The sequence below is a fragment of the Monomorium pharaonis genome, chromosome 4 (assembly GCF_013373865.1).
Source record: "Monomorium pharaonis isolate MP-MQ-018 chromosome 4, ASM1337386v2, whole genome shotgun sequence".
In the NCBI taxonomy this organism is placed as follows: Eukaryota; Metazoa; Arthropoda; class Insecta; order Hymenoptera; family Formicidae; genus Monomorium; species Monomorium pharaonis.
In genome coordinates this window covers 30,123,693-30,145,619 of record NC_050470.1, presented here as the reverse complement: position 1 = coordinate 30,145,619, position 21,927 = coordinate 30,123,693, and the positions used below count along the sequence as shown (strand labels likewise).

General features: G+C 39.9%; 1 protein-coding gene across 22 annotated transcripts in view; it reads left to right on the top strand.

Moving 5' to 3' along the window:
• The window catches only part of LOC105832392 (broad-complex core protein), a 69,374-nt gene that overhangs the window by 35,192 nt on the left and 12,255 nt on the right, over positions 1 to 21,927 (top strand). For 14 of the 22 annotated variants that reach the window (XM_036286457.1, XM_036286449.1, XM_036286450.1 and 11 more), the window contains one exon: positions 2,088 to 5,724. The exons of 4 other annotated variants lie outside the window; for them this stretch is intronic. In XM_036286457.1, coding sequence (XP_036142350.1) covers positions 2,088 to 2,773 — 686 coding nt within the window. In that variant the 3' untranslated portion in view covers positions 2,774 to 5,724. Of the gene's footprint in view, positions 1 to 2,087; positions 5,725 to 6,630; positions 11,025 to 11,049; positions 17,025 to 21,927 lie in introns of those variants that run through there. 4 more of the 22 variants (XM_036286467.1, XM_036286464.1, XM_036286461.1 and 1 more) reach the window with 2 other exon arrangements.

Here is a 21,927-nt window from a genome sequence, read left to right as displayed (position 1 = left end):
GTTTGCGCCTGTTAGAGAAGCCAACGAGTGCTCCTCGCTAAGAATAGCGATGCACAATCTACATGAGAAAACTTCTCGAGTCGCGCTTTGTGAGATGTCTTTTGCGCATGGTAAAACATGTGCTCTCTCTTTCTCTCTCTCTTTCTCCCCGCCATCCGAACGGGTTTGGGGCTAGAGAATGCGCGACCGTCGTGTGTACGCACACGTACACTCCACAGCTCAGCATCCTCCCTCCGCCGTTTTCTCGGCAAGCGTAGAGAAAAAGGGGGTTGCTTGTCTATCGGCATAATGCTTACCTATTGCGGAACGCCCATCCTTTCCGTCGCTGGGGGTACGGATATTGTGCAGAGCGCGAGAACGGGTTATCTCTGGTTTTTATGATATTCTTGTACGCGCGTTTTATGCAAGTTGAGACGACAAGAATGAGAGAGAGAGAGAGAGAGAGAGAGAGAGAGAGAGAGAGAGAGAGAGAGAGAGAGAGGTGGCCCATGTGCGTTTAACTGCGTTCTTCTTTTCGAATTACGGTTGAAAGAAAGAATTGTGCGTCTTATGTATCATTTAACATGCGCACCGGCAATCGTTCGGGACGGCATTCAGAAATCTTTATGTAATTTGCTAAATATTCCACATCACGTACGCGGTGCTAATCTAAAATTCTCAATCGCGCTGCCGCGATTTCCTTCACGATGCCCCACGACGTTCCGCGCGCGTCCTGGACTAGTAGTCGTTTCACCTGGAGCAGAGCAGTCTATCGATCGTAGTCGCTCGTCCTTTCTCTCTCTCTCTCTCTCTCTTTCTCTTTCTCTCCGCGCTTAGAATCAACATCAGTCATAATACAGCGTAACGGCATACAGGGGTTATTAAGAATAATACACATCCTACATATATATCTTCTTCTCGGTTGTATCGCGAGGGGGAAACGCTTCGGGGTGAACGCGGGGGTCCGGGAGGCGCGCGCGCGGCTGCTGCGGCGGCGGCAGGATCACGAGGGGCGCGAAACACGAAGAGGAAGGGCGAAGTAGAGAGAAGCGGAGGACCCCGACGTGGGGTAGCGTTGCCACGGGTAACCGGCTGGGTAAAATCCCGCAAAGAAGCGTTCGCGAAACTCCGCTCTGCTCCTGTCGACGACGATCGTTGTCGTCCTACCGACATGCTTCGCCCTACCGAAATGAATGTTACGGTGTCAAACGTGCCGTGATGCGCCGTCTCTCGATGAACTTGATGATCGATGTAGCTGGATAAACTCAATTCGAAAGATCGGCTCCCGGATAGATCGAAATTGCAACAAATGTTCGAATTGGTGAAACTTGAACTACCACTGTTAGGCCAATGTTTAGCGGAAGGAAAACTCGTCTATTTGGAGAGTTGCCGTATTAATCCTTAATACGGTTTATGGCAAAATTCTGGAATTAAAAATGACGAGCAAAAGGACCCCGCCCGCGGGCGATGATGCACGAGTCAATCTGACATGTTATCCGTTTTTGCAGTCGCGTCGATGTATCGTGTTGGATTTACTTTACAATTATCCATATCCGCTTTTCCTTGTCTAGCCTTTTAACTCCATAATTTCGCCGTCAAGAGCAGAATTACAGGTTTTTATGACGATCTCAATGACATGTTTTTCCGCTACGTTATAAATGAAACTCTAGCTTTGAATGCAATTAAATAAGTTGGATAAAAATTGAATGAGACTGTTCGGCGCCAATTCTTCGAGAAACAGATCTAGTTTCGGATCTTTCTTAAACCAATCGGGGTTTAGATTCAAAGACTCTCGCCGTCTCGCAACGCTACGCAAGACGTCGCTCTCATTAGTCCGTTTGCGCTAAGGAAGATAGTCCTTTGAATATTACATCCATTTTAATACGTTTTGAAGGCATTTGAAAGCATTTCACTTTTGTCGAGAATCAGAAATCGCGCGTATTATGATAGAAAGAAAGAGAGAGAGAGAGAGTGTGTGTGTGAGTGTGAGAGAGAGAAAGTGAGAAAAAAAAATAAAATAAATGTCCGTATTGAAAGTTGCTCATTATGGTAATTAAATGATGTCGCGTGAATCCGGTTGGACTCAGCCCCCTCCTCTTTGGTTGCAGACCAGGAGGTCGCCGAGGAGGACGGGGGTTGGCAGTCCGCTACCAACATCGAGTATCAGCGAAAAGTACAGGAATCGAACCAAAATACGAGCGCAAACGAGCGATACGGCGAGACGGTGGTGGTGCAACCGCAGCACCAAGAACTGCCGATAATCGATTTCTTAGACAACATTAACGATCAGATGGAGATCGTACTGAAATCGGAGCCCATCTCGCCGAGGATGGACGAGTTCGAGTCCTGTCTTCTGTCGAATCACACGATTGAGAGGCATACGGATCTCGATTCGACGCACGAGTATCGTCACGATGGCCTTCGAGATAAACAACAGCAGCCGCAAACGTCCGGAAGATCTTCGAATAATGACGCGCCGTCGTTCGACCTACGATGGCTACGATCGCGAAACGGTCTCGCGCAAAGCACGAAGCACGTAGACGCGTCGACGCGCGCGTATCACGATCATCAGGCGGATCGCGATAAATCTGCGAATCGCACTTACTGCAATTTCTGTCAGAAAACCTTCTCTCGCGCCTGGTCGCTGCAGAGGCACTTGGCCGACACGCATTTCTACGTGCCGCAATCCTTAGCCTGCGATCAGTGCGGCAGGAGCTACAAGTCCCGGAACAGTCTGGTTAGCCATAAGAGTCAGTATCACGCTCGCAAGGATCGCAAGGAGCATGAGGCATAATGCAAAGTCACGTATTGACCGGCGGCGTTACCGGCGATCTAGGACGAGCCTCTCCGTTCTATCGTAAAACAGGACGAATAAAAGAACTAAGAATACACAATGTGTGTATGTGTACGGAGCACCATTACAACGACGCAGCCCTTGGAGATTTCTACGAAGAGAGAAAGAGAGAGAGGGAGAGAGATGTTGTAATCCACCGACTGTCGATAGAAGACATATCCGTTTTGTATAAATGTGTTCCACTTATAGTATGTTACACTACCGTTGTGACGTATTGTAATTATATCTCAACAGTATTGGAGCGGAATGTTACTAGTCCTAGTTTATTCCTCCGGCAGATTACCTCAGTTGAAACCAAAGAAAAAGAAAACTATCAAATGATTCCGTATTTGTAAGCTCAATATTATTATGGTAGTTAGAGTATAGTTATTGATTTTATTTAGGATTTAGCCGAGTGAACTATTATAAACCAATGTAATTTTATAGAGAACTTGAATTTCAAAACGTGTAGGAACAACCTATACGCTTATTTGTAATATCACGTTTCATTTGGTTTTTGGTAACAAAAGTGTGTCAGATTATTTTCAGTTTATAATATCGAAATCGGACTCGTTAAAATTGTATCACGGTCTGAATCCACGATTTTTAATTTTTCTATTCATCTCATTTTCTTCGATACAGTTCCTAATGTATTCGTACTCATAAAATAATATCACTAGTCGACTAGTTTAACCAATGAAATTTTACGAAAAAAAACTTGAATCGTTTTACTGTTACATATCTGTTCCTTGAGATATCGGATATATTATAAAAGAAACCGAACTCATTATAAAAATGGTTGACTTTTTAATAGATTAGATTATTTGTCAAATCAAATGTTATTTAACGTTATTTTTATGCAATTTGTGACAGCGTTTTGTTAGTTGTATACAAAGAGATTACAAAGTGTTATGTTTTCGCGAAAACTCAGGTTACACGAAATGTATAGCTGCGTTTGTTTTGATATATGAATAAATGTCGCATTGTTCCTGTGACCCGTGAGATTATAATTACATTTAAGGAGGACTCGATTTATTGTTATAAAACGCGGTGTATAATGCAGTATATGAGCCGTCGCGACTTAGCGGCGAGAGGAAATAAAGGAGATAATGAAAGAAAGAAGAAACGATGAATAAAATGTTGTTTCTAATGAGCGAGCGCTATCTCTCACGGCCTAAATATCGCGCGAGAAGAAAGAACTTCTGTTGGTAGCTCTTTCGTTCAAGGCTACGAAAATGCCATTAATCATGAAATATAGAATACATTACGCTTCATTCGCATCACCTCATTAGAAACAGATATCGCATTTGTGTACACAGCTCGCACATATTTCCACTCTCCCGCGCATATTCATACGTGTACATATACCTATATACATATATAAGATGTTACGCTCTATTTTGCTGTAAATAATATGCATCGACATGAATATATATATATGTATATATATAAATAATATATGTGTGTATATACATATTATATATATACGCATATACATATATATACACCTGGTGATCATGAAACACTAACTTCATCGCTCACGATCGTTCGCTGAAACTTTAGAACTGCTTGCACTGTGTTATCCTAATTGCGCTCGAAAGAAGTAAACGTCATACGAGCTGAAAGACGTGCTGCAAACGAATTTTGTTAGAGGAGCCTTCCGGAGCATCGCGGATTAGTACCATTGTCATCGTATTCGATTGATTATTTAAATCGCTTTCACGGTTGTGTGTCGTAAAGATTTAAGAGTTTGATCATTAAGTGATTATACAAAGTACGGTCATCTCAGGTTACGGTCGAGTAAAGTTATTTACGTTGAAAATACAGTAAATTTGAAGAATATTTATACGCGCGCGAAAGAGAAGCGCAAAAAATGACATATTATAATAATACAAATATTCGATATTTCATATCGTTCGATTTTCTGAAAATATCACTGAAATTTCGAGATATTAATTATGCAGAGTGTCTAAGACTTATCACTGGTGAACACCTGTTAATGGCAGATTCCTAAGATTATTTCGAGACGAAAATTCTAATACTGAACTTTCGAAACAACAATTTTTAAATAATAAGGCTTAGCTACAGCTGGGCATATCGTACAGTAGCGAAGATGTTCTCAAATATGATTCTTATTTTTCGTATTGATTTTGCACACATCCTCACTGTGAGATAGTGTCACACCTGAGCGCGTGAATTGCGGACAATTTAATTTGCCAATTTTTAATTCTTCTAATTAAAAAATTATCGTAGCCTCAACATTTTAGTATTAGAATTTTTGTCTCGAAATAATCTCAACAATCTGCCATTAAGTCTGAGACACCTTGTATAAGATTATTAATACTTGTGTCATGCATTAGCACTTTTTATTTGTTTTAGCACTTTTAATGATTTGTATAAATTTATTATTTCTTACTTATTAATATATTATTTGTTAATATTTCATAATAAGTGCTACAAAAGTTAATATATTTTATACAAATAAACGTTTTTTCTCTATACCGTTTTAATAATAAAGAACTGTTATGTAAAATTCCACGTATAAGCCTGATGAAGTCAATTGCGAGAAAAGAGAAATCAAGATACAGTCTGTAGCGAGAATGCAAATGCAGTAAACGAAAACAAAGGCAATAACCGAGACAGAAATGACGATAATGATAACGCTGAAGAATATTGACGACAGAGACAAGGACGATGACGGTACTCATCACAATTATGGCCATAAACCGTTTATTATATGGCATTATAAATGATAATGATCGGACTAGAATAGAGGGATAAAACGATAGTAATAATGTTGATACTGACGAGGTTGCAGGTGAGAAGATATCGATCGTGACAATAATGAACATCGAACTACATAGAAATGGCAAGACCGATGACTCGTCTAAGTAAAACGACAATGAATGGAATGAAAAATAGAGGAGAATAACCGCGACGATGACGCTAGCAATTACAATAACGTTAACGACCGAGCGAGAATAAGAGAGAGAGAGCTCGAAATGATGACAACAATAACACGACATTGACACCGACGACCAAGTTGACAATGACTATGACTTTGGATAATGATTGCAATAAAGAGATTAACGATTATAATTACTAATAATGCAGTAGTCGGTGTTGTACAGAAAAGTTGATCAGACAGGGAAAAAACGGAAAAAAAAAAAACAGAAAAGTAAAGAGGGAGAAAAACGAGAGGTGTACGGTGACAATGGTTGCATCCGGTGTATATTAGAAGGTGTTCCCCTCGTGATAATCGTTACGTCACGCAATGAGACGCAAGCAAGCAGCAACGACAGTAGCAGCACCCATAAAGCATACATGTAACTTAAGGTGGTTTTAAGAAATAACACGTAAAAACGAGTTTGGGCACGGCTTGTCGGGTGACGGTAGTACGACGTATGCTCGATTAATAAAGGCGCAAAATAAAATACTAAGAGGCAAAAAGAGAGCACACGGGCGCACGATATTTTCTCAGCTGCGAAAACTGTGGTGGTGTGCGATTTTAATTGTGAACGATGGTGTAGGAGCGTGGAATGGTGGTGTGCGATCGCGAGAGACGAGGCCGCGGCTAGAAAAAAACCTTCCCTCCCCCCCCTGCCCAAAAAAGAAAGGACAGAGTAAAGAAGCACATTGGGGATGATGTCCTCTTTCATTTTCTATTCTCTCTCTTTCTCTTTCTCTCTATCTATCTGAACCCTGCCCTACCTCAGTCTAATGTCTACTTGTCCACCTGTCCGACGTCCATGCGACGTTCCGTGCGCCAAAAACCCCTACAAAAGTAGTAACCCCTGTGTGTCTGGTTCTGCCGCCAGGTCTGTTGGCCGGCAGCGGCGCGAGCGATGAGTTTCGATGCGAGCCGTGCAACAAAAACCTGACCTCCCTAACGCGGTTGAAGCGGCACATACAGAACGTGCACACCAGGCCCAGCAAGGAACCGATCTGTAACATCTGCAAGCGGGTTTACTCCAGTCTAAACAGTCTGCGCAACCACAAAAGCATCTACCATCGACAGCACAACAAAAGCGAGCAGCAGAGAAAGGAAGTAGCGCAGGTCCGCGAATGGCAGAGAGACCAGAGAGGGCACACCGAGAGAAATTACTCTGCGCAGCAGCAACAGCAACAACAGCAGCAACAGCAGCAGCAACAGCAACACCAGGCTCAACAACATCCGCGAATGGGATGAGATTGCTCGCCGTTTGCTCCCCTCACTTTCTCTCTCTCTCCCTCTGCCATGAATCTTTTGATGACGAGGGTATACCGGATGTTCACGCGACACAGGCGTATGTCGCCGTTATCGATACGGATTAAGATCCGACGCGATTCGAAATTTTGGGACTGCCGACGATCGAAATGCGTATTTCTCGCTGTACAGGGCAACATGTAGGTCGACGGATTCGAAGTGTAAAAAAATCTCGGTTCTCCGTTCGTTATATATACCGTGTCCGACGATACTGACGAGAGAAGACAGTGCAAAGTGCGAGAGAAGGCCCGATCGATTGTTTTGCTGCACTTAAGGTGATCTAGTATAACGTCAATGACTTGTCGCAGAGTTAGAGTGGAGAAAATCACGAATTGAATCACTCGAATCGACAGCGCGTCAACGAAGCGGATTTAATCGGTTTCTAATTGCGAACACGTACCGGATAGTTTTCCATCAACGTGTCCGATGTACTCGCGACAAAATAGCCGTTATCTGTGTGAAGTACACAACGTTCGTGACGATCGGTGAAAATATAAGTCGGATGGGGTGACGTCTCCAAGTAAAATGCGTCGGAAAAAGGTGATTCGGGTATATGTCGCAACGAAACAGATGAGCGACAGCGCGCGCAAAGCTGCATCGATATTTTTTATGGGACAGATATCTGCATCGTTTGTAAATAGCGTTGCGAAACGAGCGGAACCTCGGACTAAGAGTCCGTGTGTATTAGAATCTGAACCGATTACCTATGTGATAGGAATAACTCCTTCGATTTTCGAGATAAGGGCCACACACGATTTGTTGTTATTTTTATATATTATTTATGTGACGAGCACACACAATAATTGCAAACAAGTTCTGTTTTCTGTTTGCCGTCCTACGTGGCGGTACAAGAAAAGGTGCGGTACAAAAAAAAAAAACGGGATAATAAAATATTATTTAATGTATCTAATTTATTCGTAATATATATACTTATATATATATACGCTCTCCACATTCCTTTAGACAAGGCAATTACAGCTGGATAAAGTAACCGTTCCTTTCTCCCTTCAGCTTCCCTCTTAATTCTCCTTATTTCCTGATACAGTACTATTCCTTTGTGTCTTACTTACAGAGTTTCTTTGCTGTGATTTAGCAGTAAGATTTAATTTTCAGGGATTTGAGATATATATATTTGCGTCACGACACATACACATACACATACACACACACGCGCGCGCGCGTTACCAATTTATTTAGCGCCATTTGCTGAATCGAAGTCTTCCACGATATTTATCATGGAAAATTAATATTTCTATATTTTTGCGTCATTTTAATTTTGAATTTATATAATTTACTGAATTGGAAATGAAATATAAATGTGTTACAGAAGCTTCATCGATTTTCTTAAAATTGCGCCTATCACATTTGAATAGAATTTACTTATTAAAAATGGATTTTATCTTAGGATGGTTTACTTAAATTTACGTAAAATAGCGAATTAATATTTATATCTTAAAATGCTATTAGGAGAATTCCGTACATCCGTACATTATAAGTATATTGTTTAACATAGTTTTTCAGACTGTTTTGATGCTTTATTTGCATGCACATGTATCAGCATTTACACAGTGTTTTTCTGTATTTTTATTAATTACAGTTTTGAAGTGATGTGTTCTTTATTATCTTAGATTGATTAACCGCTCGCGCTTGTAAAGAACGTCATTGAAAAAAAATCTTAAGAAAAACTGTTCGAAGCTGTTCACAAGTAAACAAGACGTGCATTAAAAGATTATAATCGCTAAAAATAAATGGTACATTTATCGACACACAGAACACACGCGCGTGCGCGCGTGTATGTGTGTGCTGATGTACTTTCGCTTATTTGTTGTACTTTTTTTGAGGGAAGGGGGGGTGGCACGTTTCTTTTCTAAATATATAATCGTCCTCTTTCTTATAAAAGGAAAATAAGATACTTTTATCTCCGATGTTACCGTTATATCCTTTCTATTTGATGTGTTGTAGTAGTTGTTATCGCCATTAACATTTATCTCTATCGGCAAGTTTTCATATTATTGTTGCTGCTGCTATTGTCACTCCTGCTACTATTGCCTCTACTATTACACTCTCTACTGTGACCGTTCTATCATTATTTTATATACATTAGTTATCGTTACCGTCGTCGCCTCCACCGTTGACACCAGAGACACTACTCCTTATCCATCGAAAGTCAGTTAATATGCCGGAAGAAAGTGGCACGTTTACTTTTACAGCTCGGAGAAAGGTATGTGCGGACATTTCGTTGCTTGTTAAGCTCGCTTGGAATATCTTTTTCTTTCATCGAGCATTTCGTTTCCATTTCATTCGGTATTCCATCGTAAATATTCATAAATTATACTGAATGAGTATTGAAGTATAAATATTCGTCTTATCGATTCGTTGCCCGATTTCTTCTTGGCTAGCTCTAAGCGCAATACTCGATCACGATTTATCGGACACAAAGAGCAAGAGACAAAACGTTGGTTTACGTTGACTGTGAAATTCGAGTCGTTTATAATGTCCTCGCCATTCAATACTTCATTTCATGACGGCGAAACGGTTACAAATGAGTGACGACCGTCTTGGATTTTATCACGAAGAACGAAGTCTTCGTAGTACTTGATATTACATTTCGTGAACGCATAGAAATACATTAATGCAGCCATAAGTGAAAAAATGCGGAACACAGGCGGAATATCGATGCAAAGTAATACGTAAATTCCGAAATAGAACGAGGATCTCTCTCACTCTCTCTCTTTTTTTGTTTTTCGTTTTTACGGTACGGAGAAATTCGCGAGAAAATCGCACTGTGTGTCGTGTTCTTCCGGCAGTCTATGATCATCGCGCTTGTTATGCATGACCAATGACAAACCAGAGCTCCGAGCCACATTTTAATATATCTCTGCGATTAAGATGCAGGCAGAAAACGAAGTACTCGAGCACAACGTACGTGGCTCGCAGGGACACTTCAACAGGCTGTCAGTAAGAGTATCGGCGGATATTCAGTAGCAATTTCCTTTGATACTGCCGATCTGATCTCGATTGATTCCGTTTGATCCTTAAAATCAGCCCTTCCCGTCCTTAAACCATTAAACCATACTTCCCTTCCAATCATAATTTGACTGTCAGCGAGAACCTCACGTTTGGTCCTCAACACCTCGGCATATCACCCTATCTCTAGCCCTAATCATACAAGAATACTTAGCAGCGTATCGTAACTAATCTTGTCCAGTGATATTAATAGCAGTCGTATCTTTGTTCTTGTTTGTTCCCGGTCCCGCTCGCTCGGCTATACGTTTGGCTCTGGTTCGTCATTGTTCTGTGTGTACCTACCCGCTACCTTCACGAACACGGACTTGCGCTGGGGGTCCATCCACACACGTGGCTCTCCGTGTGCCTCCTACACCACAAATATTGGTTCGTAATGGAAATATTTCTTTTTAATTGGGTGTCGATGCATATGTAACGGACTATGGTACTTGATTTCATTTTCTCTCTCTTTTTCTCTCTTAAAAAAAAAAAAAAAAATCTCTTTGCATATATTTCACTTTGCATATTTTCTCCCTCTTTTACGCTCGTTCATTTATGCATTTATGTGTCTGTCTTTACCTCTATTTTACATTATTTCATGTTACATTTTATATTACATTTTTCTATCTGTATTTGTATGCATTTATCTTTACTTATCTATTTCTTTTTTTTTTTCGTTCCGCCGTGTGCGCATACATTTAAAATCTTTTCATATAATTTTTATCGGCTTGTACGTCGCCTCCACTTTGTTTCTATCTGCTATATTTATCAACTCACACGTGTTAACTTCTCCCTGTCTCGCTTTGCTTGCCTACCGCTTTATGAAAACGCTCAACCGTATCACCGCTGCCTCTCTTTTTCTCTTACGTTCTCGCATTTCTTACGTCTTCGACGTCTTTTCGCTTTTCCATCCGAATGGAAAAAAAATATCACGATCCTAATCTTGAAAAAAAAAAAAAATTCGATGCAATCGCGCGGATCTCAGGTCCGCCCTCGGCGATCCTCGCGATGCGACTGTCGCACCCGTTACACGGTAGCCTGCTGCCACCGGGAATCTGCTACACGTGCGACGTGTGCGGCAAGACTCTCTCCACGAAGCTCACCCTGAAACGGCACAAAGAGCAGCAGCACTTTCAGCCCTTGAACAGCGCGGTCTGCGGGCTGTGCCACAAGGTGTTCAGGACGCTCAATAGCCTGAACAATCACAAGAGCATCTACCACCGTAGGCAGAAATAGAAGTGATTGCGTACGCGCGTGTCTTACGTGCCAAGAGACATCACGAAACGAGCTTAATAGACGCTAAAGAAAAAAAAAAGAAGAAAAAAACAAGGTCCCGCGCTGTTCGCGATGGCCGGCCGTGCGATCGACCGGGTCGCCGACAGCGCGGCCAGGGAGAATCGTGCCGTTCTCTTTTCCGATTTCTTGTTGTTTAGCCAAAAAGAAAGAGGGGGGAAAAAATAACAAAACAAGAAAAGGGTAACAACATCGAGTGTTCGGAAAGACGAGCGATTTTTTCAGCCCGTTACTCGATTCATCGATCCACAAATCATTACCGCGCGTATTTAACACTGGACCGCATACGGCCGTCTTGATTTTGCTTGTTTAGTCTATCGAAATGCGTGATCCTTTGAGAATGTGTTACGTTGTTGTTTGTCGCCCATGGTTTCGTATTGATGTATTTTTCGCCGTGACATTTTCTCGGCTGCGACGGCATCGGAATGTCGGAACCGAGAGAGCTACCGAGGGAGGGGGGGGGGGTGCATAATCGTCAAAATAATTCGTGGCGATTTGCCAATTCAAAGGAGGGTGGAGGGAATTGATACGAAGACCACGTGCGAAAAGTCGATGCGAGATGGGAATCAGACGCGGATACTTTTAGCGATAGAAATACGGCGAAAAATTGATACGAACCTCTTTGACGGACCGTCGACGTTTTGTACGAGTTGTCTCGAAACGCAATTGTTACGTTATTATATCGCTAGTACGGGATTGTACATCGGTACACATAATGGGTTTGACATTTGGGACCATGGGACACGTGGGATCTGTGAATTCTTTTAGCCACTCGATCATTCGCGGAAGATGCGATTATCGGAAAACAACTCGGTCATTCTTCTCGGTGACAATAGGGGCTGCGTCGAATGTCGCCATTGTGTTCACGATGTTTGTGCGCGTATCCTTAAAAAATCTTTCTCGTGTGTCTCACAGCCGCTCGGCAACAATTTTTATAAAAGGTAGGAAAAAAAGCACACGTCGGTTCGCGCGAGAAATTAATGCTTCCACAGATGCGAGTGTACGTGGTATAATATCGTTATCATTATGCGCGAAACTGGAAATCGATAGGGGACTCTGGATATCGCGCCGTTATTTTATATATATATTGTATATACATATTCCCACTTTTTTATTCCGTAATTGGATATTATGACGAGACGGTGATATTAACGTTGATGTTCGCGCTCCCGAACTTTCGAGGAAGTTTTTAGGATCTAATTAGTTGACAAAGTTGTGATGAAAAAGAATGAGACTGAACGCGGGAGTGCAATTGAGATGATTGATAGGGTTGAGTTGCTTTCGAGTTGCTTCTAATCGACGCGTAATCCTCGAGGCGTGTGTTGTTAGCAAATCGTTTATTCTTCACTTTATCGCACGTAATTCACAGAAGCGGATTACTTAGATTTTGTACGTAAGATTCGCGCACACATCCACACATGCACCCCCTCCCCATACACACATACACACACACACACACACACATACACTGGCGTTTATGGTTTACGGGACCCAGTGCCAATGAATTAAAATAGAAGAAAAAATAATCTTAATTATAATTATTTGTACTTATTTTTTTAGCGTACGCTTCTCATATGTTTCTTTTCTCTTTTCTTTTTTGTTAGTACCGTAGGAATATACAAATGATCGGTCGCACGGACGGGTCGCACAATAGACTGGATACATGCGAACGCTGATTTCGCGGATTCACGCCGGTGTATAAAATCTCGTCGAGTGCAATTTCCGACGCTATAGATGGCAGCGATTATCGCGATTCGCGTCAATTGTCGTGATTTCTTTCGTGAATGAAAACACAACAGGTCGTTCGGTATAACATAAAGATTAGCCGCGATTGTAGCTGCCTCGGTCTTGGAATTATTAGTGTGGGATTTAATTATGCACGCACTTCGGCTAAAGGTACGGCATTGTTTCGCGATTACGGGGCGAGGTGAATCGTTGTCGAAACCATGTCAAGAGCGCTTATTGGCTATGAAACGCGAATTAATTTAAGCTTTATTAGTTAGATCGATAAACGCGAGAATGGGATATACTATTTGAGGAAGGCTCTTCGTGCCAGAGACACGATCGCCCGGCTAAGTAGTAGGTAGGAGCGTCTAAAAATAAATTTTGATAAGACTGCAAGAGAGCGAGCCCCGAGATAGGTGCGGCATTCGCGAGAGTTTAATTGTTTTGATATTAAATATTACTCGATTTACATGGTTCCGATGGTTTAAGGAGAACGCGATATGATTTCTTTAGATGCGGAGGAGGGTAATCGGATTTTTTAAGGTCAGAAATATTCTTATATCGTCGCTTGAATCGGGAAAAGTGAGATGCAATGGTTTAATATATATATATGTATAAAAATACAGACACATATACACATATATTTTACCCTAATATATTCATTCCATATTAAATGCTTTAGCGGGCTATCCTATATAGACTTACATTCGTTTTTACGATACCTAACGAATTTTACATAAAGTACCTTACTTTGTTATTACTATTAATTATTATTATTATTATTATTCATATTGTATATTGCAATTATTATCATTACTATACCGATTATTAGTATTGCTGTTAATATTGTTATTAATATTATTATTGGTATTACTACTATTATTCATGCTCTTATTTTGTTACGGCTGTTTCCGTTTTGCGACATACTTGATGAAAGCTCCGCTTTACAATATATTTCATAGACACACGCGCAGATTACTCGACTTTCGTGGTATCCGGCCGAAAAATCATCTCACTCTATACATTCCTTCTCGTCCATTTTGCGTTTTACGGCACTTTGGAGCGCCGTCCTTCGTCGGTCGAATATCTCGAATAGTCGCGACGCGTTTTCTTTCCCTTTTTTTTTAAATTCTAACGGTAATGTGACTTTGTCAATTGTCCGAGAGCAAGTGGACGGGAAGAATACGCGCGCTGTTAATACCAAAATAATACAAGGGTTTAGAAAACGTCTGGAACTTTGCGAAATTCCGGATGTCTTTTTGACGCTTGTGTTATCTATGGAACCGATGGATCGCATTCTAAGTGACTCACAAATAGGAAGCCGTATACATGCGCACACCACATCACAACCGTGAACGCTATATTTTAATAGTAACTTTGATGATTCACGCTTGATGGAAGAAAAAGCCTATATGACGACTGGGACATCACATTACACCGTTTTTGTGCCACGCGGAACAGCTATATCGCTGATAGACAGGCTAGCAGGCAAGAGCTGACGAATGCACGCGCGCATCGGCCTAAAGCACGATCGTTGTGTGGTTAGGTAACGAGAGATACTCATCTATTTTTCTTGAGGACGTGGAGTGTAGAGTGTGCGGAATGCGCGAAGTTGGGACACGATGAGAGATGGTCGAGAGCACAATTGCGAGCGAATGTGAGTCCACCATGATGCTGACGTGCGAGACTAGGTGCGCGAGACGCGATCGGCGCGATTACCGATCGACGCGGTAAGTTATTTGGCACTTTGGCGAAATTGTGCGCGCGACGAGATTGATGCTACGTTAAAATATGTCGGGGTGTTTCGCGACGGTCGTTGAAATGGGTCGAGTTGCATTTTTAAGACTGGACTTTCTTGAACCCGGTGTTACAGTTTAAAGCGAAGTTGACTTACTACAGCGAGGCGTGAAAGGACTGGCGTCCCGTGTTATTTCCGTTAATGAAATAGGTTTCCTAGTACGCATTCAAAATACAGACGGGAGTCGGGTAGGGCTGAATATCGATAGTAGCCGAACCACGTTAGCTGCGGAGTGTATCAAACGTGTGACTCACGCGTGGAGGATGTCAGCGAAAACTATAATAAAATTAGATCGCGATTACAGGAAGCGACCGGAGAGCGAGACTGCATTAAGGCTGAACGATCGCGATAGGAGGCGAAGGGCCTGTGCGACAGCGTAAATCGAGATGCGGCCGAGGCTGCAGGAATCGCAATAAGACTCGCCGTACGACTGAACCGTAGGGTCCAATTTGCGCGATCAGGTCGAAAACGGGCCTTATTTCCCACATAGAACGTTACGTCCATTAGACGCCCATTGGACCTCCACAGCTGCACGGGACGCATCTAATGGAAGTCCAGTGAACGTGTGCAATGCAGCATTATATATATTTCTAGTGAAAGTTCAATGTACGTCTAATGGGAGTTCTGAATATTCACGATAGACGTCTAACGGATGTCTATTAGAGGTTTTTCTTCTACGATGGGTTGCGTTTCCTGTCCGCAGTAACACGAGCGCATTTTAGCTGCTACTTAGTAAACACTTTCTTACTTTGTGCCGTGTTTCTTTTCTACCGAGGTCGATTGGATGGAACAATCGCAGTTTCCTCTATTGCCGCGTCGATTTGTGCCCCGCAGACCTTTCGCGCCCTCTCGCCGAACGAACGACGAATCGTGTAACTCGACAGTGGATCGACCGGAAAATAATAACGCGCGGCGCGTGCAAACGAGTACGCGCTCGTGCATATATATTATATATTTTTTTTTCTGAAAGTGTGCACAAATATCCGAATGTATCCGCGCGAATTCGACTCGGGTGACGAACCGACGTTCACGGCGATATGTGACACGAACTCGTATATCGGTGCGTTTCACACTTCGACTCGTATAGGCAATCTTTGACGCAGGTGTACATGCACGTTGAATGCATTTATAGATAGGCTATGATATAATTTATGTTAAACTATGTTTTATGAAATGCATCTCGTTGCGCCGCACGTATTTTCCGCCTCTCGCATTATAATCCGGATTAATAAGTATATATCTTTGGGGGCGCATTCAAATTGAATGTACTTTGGGATCGATTAGTCAATTGTTATAATACATGGTATGAAATGTCGATGCACGCGCATCGTAGGAAGCGTCGACTTGTCGACTTTCCACGAGTCAGATAAACGGACAAACGAAAATTATGGATTGTATTGTGTATTATAAGTATATTAAATCAATTGTGAGTCTTTCACATTAACGACGGTTTGCGCGAAAGGAGACTAGATTTTTTTATACTCGGGGCAATAAATCCTGTACATATATCGCGAGAACTTAAAAAAAATAAATAAAAAATAAAACGTCAAGGGACCGTCTTGCTGCCGGTACATTTCGACGGGCATGCGAAATTACGTGCGACGCGGAATGCATTAGCGCAGGTAATTTGAATAAGGAGAGAAGATTACGTTGAGAGGTGAAACAAAGGCAAAAAGATTGTTAAATCGAGGGAACGGAGAGGATGAGGAAGAAGAACGAAGCTTTAAATTAATGAGAATAACGAACACAAGTTTTATAGTGGTCAGGACAAGAAAAAGGACTGATATTGATAATATTTAAATTAGTAGAGTTATTTGAAGAAAACGAATTGACTACTGTAAAAAAATGGCCAAATATAATTGCGAATATATATCTATATATAAATATATATAAATATATATATACACATGTATATTTATATGCGGGTGTGTGACGTGCCTGTGTATGTTCGTGCATTATTTCACGCGTACGGATGTTACGCACGTACACATGTACGTGCACGCACACACATGTAGATATATCTGTCCTCCGATCAGCGGTCGGTGCGATATTATGCGAATAATAAATTATTAATGAAATTAATGTAAATTTTGACTGAATATTTAACTACAATTTATATATTAATAGAGATTTATTTGAGCGTCTTCTTTGTTTATTGTTCGTTTAATTCTTCGCTTTTGTGTTATATTCCTGTGACACGCGATATCGTGCAGCCAACAGATTACCACCGGTTTATGCGTTATATCGAAGGCTCGTTAGTTTGGTATGGTAACAGCCGTTGCGACGTCATTCTTCATTATCGCGTTTGGCTGCGCATCGCTTTCAAGTAAAACAGACAGGGGATGTAACATATGTACTCGTGATGTATGTGCCGTAAAGATCTTTGACAATATCGTGCATTATGTTGAAGTTTTACGGCTTACAAAATAAGATGTTGTGCAATTGACAACAGTATTGCGATCGAAAGTACGCATTATAAAAAAAGTCAATTATTAAGAATAACGTAAGAGGTTACAGGACTCTGGCTAATCGAAACGTAGGATATTTTTTAACACCGTGTAAAATTTTTATTTAAAGGAATAGATAAATAATGTGTTTTTCTACTTTAAAAATATGTATTTTTATTAAAAAAATAAAATGTTAAATTAGAATAAATATGTAAATAGATAAATAATAATAATGTTCTCTAATATATAATATAAATATGCGTACATGAGAGAAATAACCACGATTCAATCTCGATGAAATTAAAAGGTAAACAATTTTTTCTCTCTTTACACTTGTTATGACGGAGGGTATTTAAAAAAATTTTATTTTTCGCGAAATTGAATTATTTGATACAACATATTTGAATTTAAAATTTGTGTTTTTTTCGAAAAATTTATTTCTTTTTTGTCTTTATAAAGAAATAAAATTTCTTTATAAAATTAAAAGTTGGAAAAAGTTTCCGAAATCGAATATTATTAAGAATATTGTTCTAAAATTTCAAATTGATTAACCGAACCATGTTTATAATTATCGTGTGCTTATCGCTTTAAAAATATTTTTAGAGAAGTGCGTTCAAAGTTCAGCAATACTTTTTCGAACTAATTTTGTCTCATTTTTTTTCGATAAGTTCACATATTTTCCAAACAAAAACACATTATATATCTATCTTTTTAAATCAAAGTTTTGTATGATAAAAATATTAAGCTATTTTTCGATTTGCTGGGATTCTATCCTCGATTGGTCTTCCACGCAAGATTAAACGTTCCAAAGATCCAAAACGTTATAGACGCGCGAATGACGTTTTACATATGCGTCATAGAATTATTTTACGAATGCTCGTAATATTTTAAAGTTTATAGTTTTTAGAGCTAATAACTTGTTAGTTTTTTTAACGATAGGATGGCTTTTGTTCGATTCGGGCTTGAAAGCGACGCGCGACGAAACGCGAGATCGAGGCTTTATAGCGCGAATAGAAATGCTGGAATAAAAACTACCCTTCCGATTCTGATGATTAGACGCTGCTGAAAACGTCTGATCTGAGAAACTAACCCCCGAGCACGGGAAAGACTGAAAATATTATTTGTTGATTCGCACGTGTCGCGGCGGGCCGCGCAGCTTCGCGAGATCCTTTTATCACATTGGAAATGCAGGGAGACGCGGAAGAGTGTTGTATAACCGACTGACCTGATTCGCCCGAGAGAGAGAATCGCGACGTGTTCTATTATATATATATATATAATTTACTGCATATATATATGTAGTTTATTTTGCTGCTGTCTGTGCGACACGATTGGATCGACGACTGATTCGGACTGATCCGTTTCTCACATTGTGAGTTTTTTATTTTAATTAAATTAATATAATAGGGGACTCGTGAAAATGTCAAAAATATAATTTTTTATTATAATTTTAATTAATTAAACGACGTGTGCTAATATATATATACATATATATATATATATATATATATATATATATATATGTATATATGTATATATTATGTATACATTGGACTGATGCATGAAAATTGTTTGACTGATGTTACCAAATCATTGCTTAAAAGTACCTAAATGTTAAGTTAAAAAATTTTATAAATTTATGAGAGAGAACGCGTGCGCGCGCAAGCATACGTTAGGATTGGCAGAGATCAACCGCGCTGCAGACTCACGGAAATTGAATAGGCTAAGCGAAAGAGAGACGCTTCCTTACGTTTTCTTCTTTCTTTTCATATTTTTTAATTCTTCTTTTCGCTGCAGGAGGAGCGCGCCGATAGATGAAGTAGTCGGTATAATGTTAAGATCGACTGTGTAGTACAACAATTGAGACGCTCGTGAAAATGAGCTTGCTCTCATTTTCGACGCACAAACCCAGTTTTTTTTATCTCCGCTTTTTTCTCTCTCTCTCTTTTTCCATGATTTCTTTTTTTTTTTATATGTACGATATACGAATGTGCCCAGAGATCGTATGGTAGCTTGTCGAAGTACGTATATGATTTATCTTCTCCATAAAACCTCAGTGGTTTCCCCATAGTGAACTTCTCCGTTATTTCCATAGAGCTAAATGATAAGCGCGATAAGACACCTTACCGAAAGCAGCTGTTGAAAAAGAAAGGAAAAAAAAACACAAAAAAGAAAGAAAAATAGAAAAACGACGAGTATTTTTTTTCTCGCGTGACAGCTTTCTAACGATACAGTAAGTCTTTAATTTTCCGTTAGTTTGTGTTATGGATAGGATTATACATTGCGATGTCCGCACACGGATGTCGGAACAGATAGCTTTTCCGATTAATATTCCCACTACAAAACGGATAAACCGGACAACCGCTACAAAAGCAACGCAGAGAGAGAATTACATGAAATATAAACTCTCCGAGTATAAAGCCTTACGACAATGTCGAAGCGCAAGCACTTGTGGTGTAATCAGCATATCGTCTTATCCCGAAAAAAAAAAAAAAAAGAACTTTGGAGAAATCTCCACTGTTTTGGAAAAATGATTCCGTTTTGGTACAAAATGTTTCGCGGGACCATTTCGCATTTGCGCGTAGGGCAACGTTCTCGGGAAAAGGGTCGAGAGTATAATATATATATATACATATATAATACGAAATCGTGTCAAGAGCGCGATGACATAACGTAACGTTTATGTTACTCGCAAGTGCGAATTGGTCCCGCTTGAACGAAAACCCGTGCGTTATATACCGTGATAATTCTGTTACGTTATTTTCATAATATGTCTTGGTTATAATATATATATATATTTATTAACTATATATATATATATAATCGCATCATCGAGATGTCATCTTGTGACTGTCATCATTGCCGTGTCGCTATTACCGTTACTATCATTATGATTATTATATAACGCGATTATATTATTTTATCATTATTTTTTTATTATTGTATCACCAGCACACGCACACGCATACACGAATCGTCACCGTCATCATAGCTATTAATATTATTTTCATCGGCATCACAGCATTATCATTTGACATCATAATCGTTCTTATTATCGCTATCGCTATCTTTATTGCTACGATCACTATTATTGTTATTATTATCAATTCCCGCATTCTCGTTGTCATCGACGAGTTATCGTAACTAGTTTCATTACTGAGTTTCGCGTGCTGTCATTACTGCTACCGTTATCACTACGATCACTATTACACTGCCGCTCTGCTGCTACTGCTACTGTTACTACTGTTTTGGATCAGTACGATTATTACAGGCACTCATTATTACGATTACGATTGATTATTACTACGATTATTATTATTATTGCCACACACACACACACATTATTATTTCTAAGCAATATCAAATGCATTTTAATATATTTTCATTTTTATATACAATAAGAAATGTACTATATATTTGGTTTAATAACTCGTTTGTGTTGTCACTTGTTTTTTTAGTCCACCTATCACATCCTCGACGGAAAAGAATAGACTAGAGATAAGTTTACGTTACGCTTGTGTTCACGTTAAACCGTATCATTTTTACCGAAATTGCGTACGGATATTATATTCGTCGGAATATCGATATCGAGAAATTGATTCTTTTTCTTTCAGCCGAAAGGTAAGTGACATAAATGCGATTTAGCGTATTCTATTCCCCGCTATTCTTGTCGTTCGGTTACGACGAGAAAACATATTTTCGTAACAAGCATCATCGACACCAAGCATTAAGTAGCTACGGTGCTCTCAGATATCGCAGCGCTCGAATTTACATATTTTTATTTCGGACGCTGCAACAATTCCTGTGAGTGACTGAAGTCCAGCCGATATCGTCGGTGCTAATCTGAAACGCGATTTCTCGAAATCACGAGCCAAACATAGCCGATTCCCCGTGTGTCAATAGAGAATCGATGTTTTATCCTGTATGCAAAACTAGTCATCTCGTATTCAGTGAACCTCGCATTCGCGGTGATCAATAAAGACTAGAGCACAAGTAAATATAAAACAGAGATATGAGAAATATATATATAGAATAAAAATATGTACAATGAAATGTTAAAGCTTATGAGATCAATAATATTATTAATGTTCATAGGAAAGCACGCAGGAAGTATCCGCGGTATTGCGATTGATCGGAAATGACATGTGTCGAGCATAAACGTTCGTGCTTTCTAATATGAATTGCATACATACACAGGACAGACGAAATCATGTGAACACATGGAAAATACACTATTTATTTTATTAATAAGAGATTGGCTCGTTACATTTGTCTTTAATATGGATTTTGCCCTTGTTATTTGGAATAAGATGATACAATGTTTAAACAGTTATAAGTGCAATGTTATATCGTTATTCTGGCAGAACATCTTTCAAAGGATATTGAAGAAAAAAAATCAGCTTTTCACCCTCTGATTTTATTCTTCAAAACTTCACACAAGATCCGGATAATATGATATTTGCCGGGCAAATACGCTGATCAGGAAAAATGTTGTAGTTTCGAAGAACAGAGGGAACTTTGTTTAGTAACTAGGAAAATAGTGGGGGAACCAAATGTCTTCCTTTGATACATCATTTATATAATTAATTAAAAGAATAGT